Source organism: Lepidothrix coronata, unplaced genomic scaffold, assembly GCF_001604755.1.
Source record: "Lepidothrix coronata isolate B3197 unplaced genomic scaffold, Lepidothrix_coronata-1.0 Scaffold190, whole genome shotgun sequence".
Classification (NCBI taxonomy): Eukaryota; Metazoa; Chordata; class Aves; order Passeriformes; family Pipridae; genus Lepidothrix; species Lepidothrix coronata.
The window spans coordinates 1,004,340-1,017,083 of record NW_016690370.1 but is presented as its reverse complement, the minus strand read 5'-3'; the positions used below and the strand labels follow the sequence as shown (position 1 = coordinate 1,017,083).

Below are 12,744 nucleotides of genomic sequence, written 5' to 3'. Positions count from 1 at the left end.
AGGGAAAACACTCGTAAATCCTCTATTAGTCCCCTCACTTTGGGAAAGCATCAAACTTAGGAGCTTAAAAAAAACATGCAGAAAGCAAAATTCCAAGCCCTTTCTGGAAATCTGCTTCCTCCTGAGCTTCCCCTGAGAACTGTCCTTGCAGATTCAAACTGTGTTGTAGTTGTGCTGCCAGCCCGTGTGTCCTGGTGGGAAGGGAACAGGCAGAGAGGTGCCCCTGGGTACTCACGTAGATGTAAAAGGCCACGATGGAGACGTTTTTGAAGTCGAGGGCGGCGTCGATCTCGTCCATGAAGTACAGGGGGGTGGGTTTGTAGTGGTGCAGGGCAAACACCAGCGCCAGCGAGCTCAGCGTCTTCTCACCCCCCGACAGGTTAAAGATCTTCTTCCAGCTCTTCTTGGGAGGCCGAACGCTGCAAACAGGGAGGGGTTTCCTGACTTACTCGCCCAGCTGGGGTGTGGCTGAGCCCAACCTGCTGGAACGGGGCTGTCCTGGGAGCTGGGACACCTCCCAGCTCCTGGCAACTTCCTTCCCAAGTGCTCTTTAACTCCTAAATCATGAACACGCTCCTCAGAGTGTTTGTGGCACAACACATGACTGCCCCCATCCCCTGGGCAGATTTGGGAATTCAGCACTGGGAAATGAGGTCAAAGCTTTCCAGCTGCTGTTAGTTCCCCATTTCTCCAGGAGAAATAAATCCCAGACCTAAAAAGTTGTGAATTGTGCCAGTACCTTGCCAATGGTGAGCCTTCTTGGTTCACTGGTGATCAGTGAAATTCAACTTAAAAACAGGTTGAGAAAAGGAATATGACAATTAAGAAGTATTTTGACCAACCTGAACATGATTCCCTCGGAGAAGGGATCCAGACTGTCCACAAGCTCCAGCTCAGCATCCCCCCCCAGGGTGAGCATCTGGTAGTTCTCCTTGAGCTTGTTTGTGATGACATTGAACCCTGCCATGAACTCGTTCAGCCTCTGCTTCCTGAGCTCTTCAAAGGCCTGTCTGAAGTTGTCCCTCTCGTTGGTGATGTTGTCCAGCTCTCCCACGTGTTTCAGGTACAGGTCCTCCTGCAGGGAAACACAAACAGCACCACAGAAATGCAGTTAAAGAAGTGCCTCCTCGATTTACATTTTTAAACCACTTTTCCTACCATTTTCAAAATGCCTTTTTCAAGAATTTCAGGCTAACAGCCCTCAAACAAAAAACCCAAAATTATCCCTCTCTTCTCCTTTGCTGCTGAGGGAAAAATCATATTAAAATAAAAAGTATTTAACCTGATGGCTAGTCCACTATTATTGAATTGAGGAGAAAAAACTTTCAGTATTTTTTCTGTCTCAGCTGTGAAGACTTGACTCTAAATACAACACTGACAGGAGACTCAGGGAATGATTTAGGTTGGAAAGGACCTCCAAGATCATGAAGGAAGTTGCCTTCAGCTGATGGTCTGGAATACAAAAGGCTTAGGGAAGCTCCTAAAACAACTTGGTTGAGGATGAGCTGACAAACACTCAGGCTGGTAACAGGAATGGGAAAATCCCAGGGTTCCACTGCAATTCCCCAAAGGAAGAGGAGCAGGACTCCTTTTTGCTGGAATTCCCAGAGATGGGATGGCCCTGGTGAGGCTTTACCTTCTTCCTGTACTCAGCAATGGCCCCCAGGTTGGGTTTCATCTCGTGCCTCTGGGCCTCCAGCAGCGCGATCCTCTTGGTGATCCCGTCGGGATCCTGCAGCGCCTCCAGCTCCTGCTCACCCAGCACGGGCAGCTCCTCGGGGGGCTTGTCCTCGATGGGGTGCAGGGACAGCTTGGAGATCTGAAATGCAACAGCCATTACCAGGAATCTTTTCGAATCCTAACAGTTATCACTCTAAAATAAGTATTTTCTGTGTTGGTACATAGTGAAGCTCCTCCAAACACTCAAAGGTTCTTCACAACTCCCTTTAAATAGGATGTGAAAAACACAATAAATATCCTTTTACCCAGTTATCCTGTTCCTGCATAAACACCACTAAACTGTGAGCTGAAGAGGAGTTTTCTCCCAGATTATCTGTTTTAATGAGATGTTAATGTGCTCATCCTGTGAGATGAAGCTCTGGCTGCCCCTGAATCCCTGGAAGTGTCCAAGGCCATGTTGGACAGGGCTGGGACCTGGGATAGTGGAAGGTGTCCCTGCCCACGGCAGGGGTGGAATGAGATGAGCTTTAAGGTCCCTTCCCAACCCAAACCATCCCACAATTCCATGACTGAAGGTTTAGGACCTCAACCATTTCCCTACCTCTTTTTGCCAGTATTTAACCTTTCCCTGGTGGGCAGAGATGTGACTGTCAACTTGTTCAATTTTCAGTTTGATGCTCAGAGCTTCACTCTGAAGTTCATGTTCCTCATCCCGAATCCTTTCAATCTCCTGGAGCAAATTCTTCTTCTCCTCCTGCATTGCTGGCAAAGCTTCCTGGACAGAGATCACCAAAACAGAGCATTCATCAGTCACCTGCAAAAATGTCACCCCTCTCTTGGGTTGTGGGTTTGTTTTCACTGTGTTTATTTACACAGGGATTGATGCAAACAAACACACAGCCTTGGATTTATGAGCTGCTCCCTGAACTGTGGAGTGACTGAAAATAGGCTGCAGTTTATGTTTTCATTCCTGATCTGGATCAAACTACGATCTTGAGTCCTACACTCACACACTTTCAGCTAAAAGGCAGTTTTAGAGAAAGACAGGCTCAAAACCCAGCTGTATTTGGAAGAAGTTCAGCCATGCTGGTTGTTTTCTCTCCCTCACATCCAGAAATCCAGATGGGAAACTAAAATCCCACATAACTGGAAAAAAATCTATTTTTAAGCAAGTTTTAAATCCAATAATTTCCTTGGGGAAACCTGGTGTAAGTTGTTTTCTAATATTCAGCAAACTGGGTCAAGATAAATTTCCAGGTGAGTATAAAAAAATAAAAATACACCATTGCCATTCCTTGGAATGTCAGTCTGCAGCTGTACACCAACATTTGCATGGGATTGGGCTGTAAGTGGGATACAGTGAGGATGTCAGTCATCACCCTGGTTTTCCTGGAGGTGCCACCTACCTCAGCCTGCTTGCAGTCGTTCATCACCTCTGTGGCTTTCTCCTCCAGCGTGGTCAGCTCTGCTGTCAAGTTTTTAATGTCCTTCTCATTCTCTTCCATTTCCTTCTCCGTGCGCTGAAGAGCCTCCTCAGATTTTGTCAGGTTCCTGCAGGGGGACAGAGATGTTTGTGCACCCCAAACAAGGGCAAATGTGACAGAAAATAACCTCGAGACACAATTTGCTGACAACCAAGGAGGAAGTGCTTGTTTAGGCATCAACTCCCACACTCCTGAGGCATCCAAGGAAAACAAAGTTGTCTTCCTTAAGCTCAGAACAGCCAACCCTCATTAAATGACTTAATTTCTTCTCTCAGAGACAGACTGGACATTTGTTCCAAATATTCACTATGGATTGCTAAGCTAACACCAAAAATAGACCCCGTTTTCTTTCCTGACAGGTCTCATCATCAAATCAGTGCCCTCAGATCTGAACTGCTCCAGTGTGTGTGGCAGTTTGGATCTTTAAGCTGAAATATGGCAGTTCAGTGCCAGGCAAATATCAGAGAACTGCTGATTAAATGTGACTTTGAAACGATCAGAAACCCCCAACTGGTGTTTCCCTTGAGCTCCCTGAGGAGTGGGAGTGCTGTACCTGTCTGCAGCCCTGGCTGCCACCTGGGCCTTGGTGATGGCCGAGGAACATTCATCTATCTCTTTGTCAATCTTATCAATTTTGTCTTGCTGGGCTTTGACTTTACGATTGGTGATGTCCATGATGAGGTTCTGCAGCCGTTTCACTTCATTTCCCATTTCCTGGGCTTTCTCAGCCAGCTGCTCATAACCTGGCAGGAACAAAGGGGGTGAATCACTCTGACACCCGTGGAACTGCTGAGAACATCAAGATTTAAGTCATCAAGTGATTGAAGTGATTTAGGCTCTGCTCTTTCACTGTATTGAGAACTGCACATATTTCTTTATACTGTGAAAAATGGTGAGTTTAACTGTGACAAACAGAAAAATACCACCCATGTCTTTCTGACACTGTTCTACTACCAAAGCTGTTCTGGTGTAAACCCCTAAACACTTAACTGGATTATTTCATGTACACAGGGTACTTAAATACACGAGATAGTGCATAAGCAGCTATTCCAAGCTCACTCTTTGCATTTATTTAATGAGAAAATGCTCAAAGGTTAAATTTTAAGAACTGGCCACCAACTGTTGGTGTTTCTGTGCAGTTACTACACCTGCTGAACAGTATTATTTCACAAGGATGTGTGCACAACACAGACCACAGGGGATTTATTTTATACTCATGTAATAGTCTAGCTAGAACATGGAAAGAGCCTTCACTTGACTTTAATAACATTATCTCCTCATTACTGGTTCCAATTAAACTCAGTTTCCCTATGAATCTGTATGTCATACAGCCAGAAAAATCTAACCAAAGAAACAAAATACTAAAATTAACGTTTAATTCAGCTTGAGAAATTGCAAAAAAAGAAATGTTTTTTACTCTCTAATCTCTAGAAATACCTTTTACCCCCCTTAGAAGAAATGAGGTCCCAAACCAAGACATGGAACTGAAGCACAAAGCCCAAATCATTGCTTCCTCTGTTGATTACCATTTTAATCTCTACCCCCACCTCCACAAAATGTACCTTTTTTATAACCCTCTAGGGCTTTTTCCAATTCCTGCTGTTTGGTTTTGTCTGGAGCAGCAGCGACGACGTTCGCTTCGAGTTCCTTGAGTTGGTTTTTTAGATGAATTTCTTGCTCAGCAAAACTCTGGGGAGAACAAGAACACAACAGGGTTGGGATCCTGTCCTTGGACTCTCCTCAGGACTGTGTGGAGCTGGAAGTGCCCCAGGACACTCCTGCAGAGCTCAGGTGTTGCTCACCTGGATACTGGCCGTGTACTTCTCCGAGGTGTTCCTCATTTCCCAGATGTCCTGCTGCAGTTTCCTTACGGCCTCTTCCAGCTGTGATTTCTCTTCCTCGCACTGCACTGCTCTTTTAGAATCCTTCTGCAGCTGGGCCTCCATCTGACTGACCTACACAGAAAGAGAGGATCATTTACCTGCTGTCACTGCCACAGACGAAGCACAGTCTGTGAGCTCTGCAAACACAAGGATCGAGTGGAGTAAAAAGGTGACAATTTGATAATTTGCAAAGAACATCAGCTCTAATGGTAAAAAATGAGGGGCAACTACAGATTAAAACCTAAAAGAATTCAGAAGGAAAAGCAAACTGCATCCTGATATGCCGAAGTATTCCTAAAATACAAACTGGAAGGAAAGTTCTGACATTCCTTGACAAATCTTGCATGGACACCAGTGAGGGCCCAAACCTGTCTTTTCTGTTGGACTGCTCTGCAAGAAGTGCTTCCTTATGATCCATATCTTCCATGTTCTCATCCCTACCTCCAGTCAGTTCCCAAGCTACCAAAGGTACCACTATGGGACTAAACATTCAATAATGGGCTTATGACACCTGTGCTGTGAAAAAATACACAATCCCAGGATCACTGAGGTTGGAAAAGACGTCCAGGTCATCGAGTCCACCCTGTGCCCCATCCCCACCCTGTCCCCCAGCCCAGAGCACTGAGTGCCACAGCCAGGCCCTTCCTGGGACACCTCCAGGGATGGGGACTCCAAACCTCCCTGGGCAGCCCCTTCCAATGCCTGACCACCCTTTTATGCACTAAAGAGCACCATAACCTCTGCTAAGCTTGTGAATTTTGGCTTTATAAACCATTGTTAGTGTTACATCCCACACTGTTCCCTGCTCATGCTGATTTCAAAGGACACACACACACGTGCTATGAACTGCCAAACCCTAGGGAGCTCTGAGGGAATTCCCCTTTTCATTAGGATTCTGTACTAACCTCTTCTTCTGAGACATCCATGACAACCGAGGATCCCATCCTGCCCTTCAGGATCCTCCCCCCCCCAGTCATCGTTCCTGCAGCACAAGGGATGAGAAGAGGTCAGAGAACACGCTGGGCTTCGATATCAGCTACAAAGCACAAGTGTGTGCTGCAGTACCTGACACCTCGATGATTTGTCCTTGCAGTGTCACCACCCTCCACCTTTTATCCCTTTGGAATGCCACTCTGGTGGCTTCATCCAAGTTTTTAGTCACCAGGGTGTCCCGCAGGGCGAAGTAAAACGCCAGGCGAACCTTCTCGTCCTGCACCTTCACCAGGTCAAACAGCCGCGGGGTATTTTCAGGAGTTGGGATTTTTCCCATTTTCTTTTCCCATACAGTCATCTATGCCCACAAAGAAAATAAAGGAGGGAGATGTCCTTTAGGATAAATGCTGAGGTCATTCCATCGTTCGAAGGGATGTTAAGGCTTTAAAGCAAACACAATCAGACTGTAATTAACAGTGAAACAGTTTTGCCCAAGCCCTGGGACTCACCTTGTCCAGGGCTATAAAGGTGGCAACTCCAATCTTTCCTGCCTTCAGGAAGTTCACACAGGCCTGGGCAGTGTCAATGGTGTCCACAACAATGTGGTCCAAGGCTCCACATGACGAGGAAATGGCCACATCATACTTGTCATCGATGGCTCCCAGGTCTCCCTGAGAATTGAGGTGGAAGCACATGGATGAGCTTGACAGCTGTGGCTGCTCTTGGAGTTTTATCCTTTTTAGTAAATCTATGCATTTTTTTCAAATGTACATACACTGAACAGACTCATTTTTCTGAAGCAGAGATAATTCTCCTTGGATGGACAGGTGGGGAAAAATTGCAGAATACCAAATGCACATTTACAGTGATGTGCAACAGGAATGAACAATTCTACCTCAGCTCTGAATTTTAAACCAACTGGAAAGAACTGAAAAATGTTTTACCTTACAGCCATTCCATAGGATTTACAGGTCTGCTCTCGAAATTCCCAGCACCAGAGAAGTGAGGCATCCCACATTTACTCAGTCACAGAAACACCACTCAGTTCCTCTAAAAGTTTAAGCCTAAAAGTACAAGAGCCCCTTAAAATTTACCAGTCTTCCATATAGTCCAGGAATATTCCCAGATTTCTTCTGCTGGAGCAGAGCCTCGAGCACTTTTCCTCGACTGCGACTCTGTGCTAAAGAACTTCTGGCTTCTTCCACTTTTCGCCGCAGGTTCCGCACAAGATCCTTCACCCCCGATTCCTCCCTTCCCAGCTTCTCCAGAGCCTTCTCTTTCTGGGGGTTCAAAGAAACAAAGACACTGTCTCACTCAGCCTCGTGAAAACTACTGGATTCAGGCATTATCTTTTATTTTGGGGAATAAGAGAGGAGCAAGGAATGAAATTCAAATAATCCCAGAATGGTTTGGGTTGGAAGGGATCTTAAAGCCCATCCAGTCCCACCCCTGCCATGGGCAGGGACACCTCCCACTAGCCCAGGTTGCTCCAACCTGGTCTTGCACACTTCCAGGGCTGGGGCAGCCACAGCTTCTCTGGGCAACCTGTGCCAGGGCCTCCCCACCCTGAAGAAGGCTCAGAAATACACCCATTTATTTCTTTAATGTGTCTCAGGGTGATATTTAACCTGATTCCCTTGCAGGGATATGCAGGATGTAATTTCAGTGCTTAATATTAACATTGGCTTAACCCAAACTAAGTGTGAAATCAAATACTTATTCCCTCAGTGAACTGAGTATTAGAATAGAGGGTTTGAATGTTGTTTGAGATTAGTGTTAACAATTCACTTTGGTTTGTGTCACAGTATCGTGTTGTGACTCCAAGAAATGAAACAGGAAAGTCAAGTGTCACCTCCTTCAGCTGCTGCTCGGCCTGGGGTAGTTTCCCAGCGATGTCCTGGATGGCAGCTCTCCTCTCCCTCAGGGTCTTGGAGGTGCTGCTCAGGGCCTCCTTGGCCTGGCTGAGCTGAGCCAGGGCCGTGTTGTACCTGCTCAGGTAGATCTCCAGCTCCGACTGCTTGAGCTCCACGTTGGAACGGGCCTCGGTCACCTCCTTACTGAACTCCATGAGCTCCTTCTCTTTGCCCTGCAAACCAACCAGAGGGTACAAATCAACCAGGCAACTGTGGGGTTTGTAACCTCAGTGCCACTGTGGGAAAGGAGAAAGAGGAAATGGGATGTTCTTTTACAGCTCTGCTGTCAGCAGAAAACAGTCCTGTGCTCTAGAAGAACCAGGATTTCTTCATTTATTAACATATTCTGGGTGGAAATTAAACAAGGCATTTGTCCTAATTATAAAGAACTTCAGGGAATTATCACAGAACATTTTCATATAAGCTTTATATCATTTTCTCAATTTGTGCTAAATTACAGCTCAAGTGGAGAATCCACGTTTTCAAGTACAGAAAATAACCCCCCAAATTTACAGGATAAATTTCCAGCCTCCAGGTGTTCAGTGATTGAACAGCTTCAACAACAACCACCAGAGTGCAAGAGTAGTTGTTCATTAATTCAAAGGCAGATTATTAGCTGGGAAAGGTTTGGAACATCCCATTCCAAAATATCTTTACTCAAGTAGCATATTGGCTTAAATGGTTTGGTGGGAGAAAGTGAAAGTGCATTTAAATGATGGAAGTGTAAGATTATTTATTACAAACATGAGTGAGATACTTGATCACTATAAGGGCAGACAAGAAAGATTTAGCTCTAATTATAAATTGAAGATTAACTTCCCAGTGAGGCTGCACTGAGGTAACACATGAAACAGTGGAATTGTCATGGAAAATGGCATTTCCTAAGTGTCTGTGATCGTTTCCTTCAGCACTGCAAAGTTAACACAGCAAGTTTTCCAAGCCAGAACTGTTCAAACCTCTTTTTCCTTCCGAATTTCTTTTGTCTCATCCTGAAGGCTGGCCAACACCTGCTGGAGTTTTGCTTCCTCCTTCTCCTTTGCCTTTTCCAGGAGCTCCTTCTTTGCCTTTGCCTCATCGATGGCTTTGCTGCTCGTGGAAGGGACTTTCTTCAGTTCTTCGACCTGCAGAAGGAAAAGGCTTTTAATTCCCTCTCCCACTGAAACCAAGGGAATTCTGAACTCCCCACATGATCCAAAGAGTGATTTCAGATCACAACAGCTGGAAACAACCAACCTGAGAACACAGATCCACTAAATTAACTCAGTTAAGGGACATAATGCACTACTGCAGGAAGTGATTTGCATACAAAATCTCGGGCTGATTTAAAGGACTGAAAATATCTGATTAAAATGATTTCAACCTCATTTTTCCATCTTCTTTGTTGCACAAACTGCAATTGGCTTCTTTTCTATTTTCTCCCAGCTGCCCAAAGATGTTCTCACAGCCCATTACACTTCTCCAACTAAATCAAGTTGTGGTTCAATTACCTTTTCTTTATCCTTTTGAAGCTGCTTCTCCAGTTTTTTAATCTTGCCTTTGGCATGTTTTAGATTTTCCCTCACTCTCACATCCTGCAAATCCAACTGATTAAATTTTTCTTTATTTTCCTCTATGAACTTTGTAATTTTATTGCATTTCCTGAAGGAAAAAATAAAGAATGATCCATTTCATACAGTATAAAAATAATGTCAGTGGAGTAGAGAGAATGTAAACCAATATTACTCAGTTTTTGTGAATAACAACATCCGATACTTACCATATTCACAGTATTTTCCCTGAGGAAATGATGTTTCATCAGAAAAATATCTAAATCCCTGTACCTTAACATCACGGTTGTAAATCTAAAAACCACCTCCCAATTATTTTTTTACAGTCAATACAAAGAAATATGTACTTTAAAATCCATTAAAAATATCAGATATTTGAATATCACCCAGGTTCTCAGAGAGAAACAACTTGCAGAACCATATCAGACCAACGGAAATTTGCTGTAATTTATTTCTGTGCAAAAGATCATTTAATCCATTCCAGGGAATGTTTAGATACAGCAGAAGTGACTCTGCTCATCAGATAATTTAAGATTTTGGTGGTAAAACACAGTACTTGTGAATATATCCCTAAAATACTTACTTTTCAAGTTCTTTCAGGGCTTTATTTTTGGTTTTTGTTTCCTCTGCAAGTTTACTGCTTTTCTCATTGACGCTTTTTGTTTCTTCATTAATTTTTTCTTTCTGCATTTCCAGATCCTTTATTCGTTTCTTTAGGTCATGGCTGGGGAAAAAAAACCCACAACAATAAACCCTCAAACTCCACTTTTTCCCATGAAGCTTCAGTGTAACAACGTGGTTTATGTAAAGTATTAAACTATAACATTAATTACTGATTAAGAAATGCAAAACATTTCTAATTAGAGATATTAAAGCTGAGTTTAACACCACCCTCTAAAGCCACCCCAAAGCTTTAGAGAATAACTTACATATAGTACTGAGAGATATGATTTTTTTCTTTAAATATTTTGTTTTCCAAACACAGGAACTCAATGGCGTGATTCTTGTCCTCTTCCAAGGCATCCTTTTCTTTTTCCACCATTTTAACTCGATTTAACTAAACAAAACAGAGGGTCAGAGCTGGGGCAGAGCCAGGCCTAGAGGGGGAAACCACGAGGAGAAACCCCCCAGGACCTTTTGTAGGACACAGCTCTGGAGAGCTGGAGATCAGGAATTAACTCGGAGAGGGGATTTAGCACGAGCTTTCTGAAAGAACACATATAAGTTTATTTTCTATATTTCAACCTTTTAAAGTTAATTCTGCAACTGCACATCTTTTGTTTTCCTTCATGGCCTTTAAAACAAGCCTGCAACAGGATTAGGATTTACCAAGGACACAGTAAGTAAAAAGAACTTTTATTATTTAGAACTTTTAGGATTTATTTAATACTTTTAGAAGTCAATGCATCAATAAAATGTTCCAAAAGCAAGTCCTGCAACAGATCTCCACAAGTAATTCAGTGTGGTTTTAGTTCTCCTCACACAGCTGTGTGTGCATCCCTAGAATTAGAGAATAATTCTACAAGAAATGCTAAATCAAAGCTTCCCAGGCCTCACCTTCTCTCCCCTGAGCTCGTTCAGGAGCTCTACCCTGCGACACAGAGTCTGGATGGGCTCCTTCAGCCGTGCAGATCCAATGATATCTTCCAAATATTCCAGCATTCCTTCGTCGTGCTCCGTCTGGCCTTTGGGCTTCATCATCGAGATCTGTTCTACTTCCCCCTTGGAAAAGAAAAGTTGGGTGGTTTCTGTTCTTAATGGCTTTTTTTTTTTTTTTTTTTTTTTTTTTNTTTTTGTTGGGGGAAAGAGTATTCTGGAAAAACACAAACATCTATGGAATCAAAACTATTCCAGCAGGAACATCACAGAATCATTAAGGTTGGAAAAGACCTCCAGGATCATTAAGTTCAACCTTCATATGTATTTGGGAAAACAAAGATCAGAATTAACAGAATTCTCCTCTAAGGTGGTGGTGATGTGTCTCTTCTGGAGCCAACCTTCACGTGTAACCATTCCTTCAGTTCTCTAAAGATTCAAAATGTATTTTGCCAAGCTAAAAAAGGAAGAGGAGAATAAAGCATGTCCTTGGTGCTGGAGCTCTCAATAGCCTGAGGGCAGTTTTATCAGGATTGAAGACTCTTTAGAAACCAGAAGGTCCATAAAATCACACCTGACGATGAACTGGAACCATAATTCGTTTAATTGAGGCTTCCTTGTTGGAAAAAGAAAAAGATTATTTAAGTAGCAGGCTTCCTTGGTTTAATTTTCCTTTATGCACAGCATCAGTGTTAAATGATTGAGGTGAACAGTAACAGTGATTTGTTCTTTTTAAAAATAAGACTTAGGAAGGATTAAGCTGAGCCAATCAGACTGTTTATGTTATCATCAGCCAACAAAACACTTAATTCTTGATGCTTTATGCTCAGAACACAGTGACCATTTTTGCCCAAGTGATTTAGTTGCACACACTCAGTTCACAGTGACACTTAGTGACACCAGGTTTTCTTCCAAATAGTAACTATTTAGTTGAGTAGAACAGAAAAAAGTGAATTTTTACAAACTGTACAACATTAAGCATTGGTATTTACTCAGGTTAAGCCTTTCCTGTCAGTAGTTCTGTTGTTTGAGTAAAACACAGAGGCAGGGGGGTTTCTTTCAATTTAAAATTCTGCATCTAAGATTTTACTTTGACATTTAAACGCATCTAAGGTTTTATTTTCTGGTTATCACTGTGCCTAAAAGTGTCAGCAGCTTTGACAGGACAAGAAAACCCAACAAAACTCTTGATTTTGATTTCTTACAAATCTCAAAAAGCCAAACAATCCGTTTTCTAAAAACTCCTGCTGTACTGTATAAAATTCCAATTACATATTTGCTCCACTGCCCCAAAAGTAGGGTTTCTACACAAAAACTGCCTGTCAGCTTATGGGTAGGAAACTGTGCAGCCTCCTAAATTTCTGTGGAATTGTCAGAAGCCTCTATTTTTCCTTCTTGCATTAAAGCATTTCCTCTGTTTACATGCAAGAAAAAACAACCCCAGGAAAGATTAATTCAGATGCTGAGCATCAAGGCTGAGAATTTCCTACACTGGATGTATACCCCTGATTTAGGTGCTGTAAACCACAAAACTTCCCTGGATTTAACAGGAAAAATCAGGAATTCTGGACAAGCAAGGAATGTGAGTCAACTTTTTTTAATTGATTTGGCTGAATATAATTAACCATCTCTGAGCCACAACCATCTAAGAAAGATGATGATGAGGTGTGAGGTTTCTCTGTAGCTCACTAATGGCAATACTTGGATT

General features: G+C 43.1%; 1 protein-coding gene across 3 annotated transcripts in view; it reads right to left on the bottom strand.

The window, feature by feature from the left end:
• The window catches only part of SMC4 (structural maintenance of chromosomes 4), a 30,190-nt gene that overhangs the window by 1,501 nt on the left and 15,945 nt on the right, over nt 1-12,744 (bottom strand). For all 3 annotated transcript variants that reach the window (XM_017831370.1, XM_017831372.1, XM_017831371.1), the window contains exons 6-23: nt 10,998-11,162; nt 10,370-10,497; nt 10,024-10,164; nt 9,381-9,531; nt 8,850-9,014; nt 7,833-8,066; nt 7,075-7,260; nt 6,490-6,651; nt 6,113-6,338; nt 5,953-6,029; nt 4,967-5,119; nt 4,727-4,853; nt 3,718-3,907; nt 3,087-3,231; nt 2,282-2,455; nt 1,637-1,819; nt 843-1,075; nt 236-419 (exon numbers count right to left, since the gene is read on the bottom strand). In XM_017831370.1, coding sequence (XP_017686859.1) covers nt 236-419; nt 843-1,075; nt 1,637-1,819; nt 2,282-2,455; nt 3,087-3,231; nt 3,718-3,907; nt 4,727-4,853; nt 4,967-5,119; nt 5,953-6,029; nt 6,113-6,338; nt 6,490-6,651; nt 7,075-7,260; nt 7,833-8,066; nt 8,850-9,014; nt 9,381-9,531; nt 10,024-10,164; nt 10,370-10,497; nt 10,998-11,162 — 3,024 coding nt within the window. The remainder of the gene's footprint in view (nt 1-235; nt 420-842; nt 1,076-1,636; nt 1,820-2,281; nt 2,456-3,086; nt 3,232-3,717; nt 3,908-4,726; nt 4,854-4,966; nt 5,120-5,952; nt 6,030-6,112; nt 6,339-6,489; nt 6,652-7,074; nt 7,261-7,832; nt 8,067-8,849; nt 9,015-9,380; nt 9,532-10,023; nt 10,165-10,369; nt 10,498-10,997; nt 11,163-12,744) is intronic.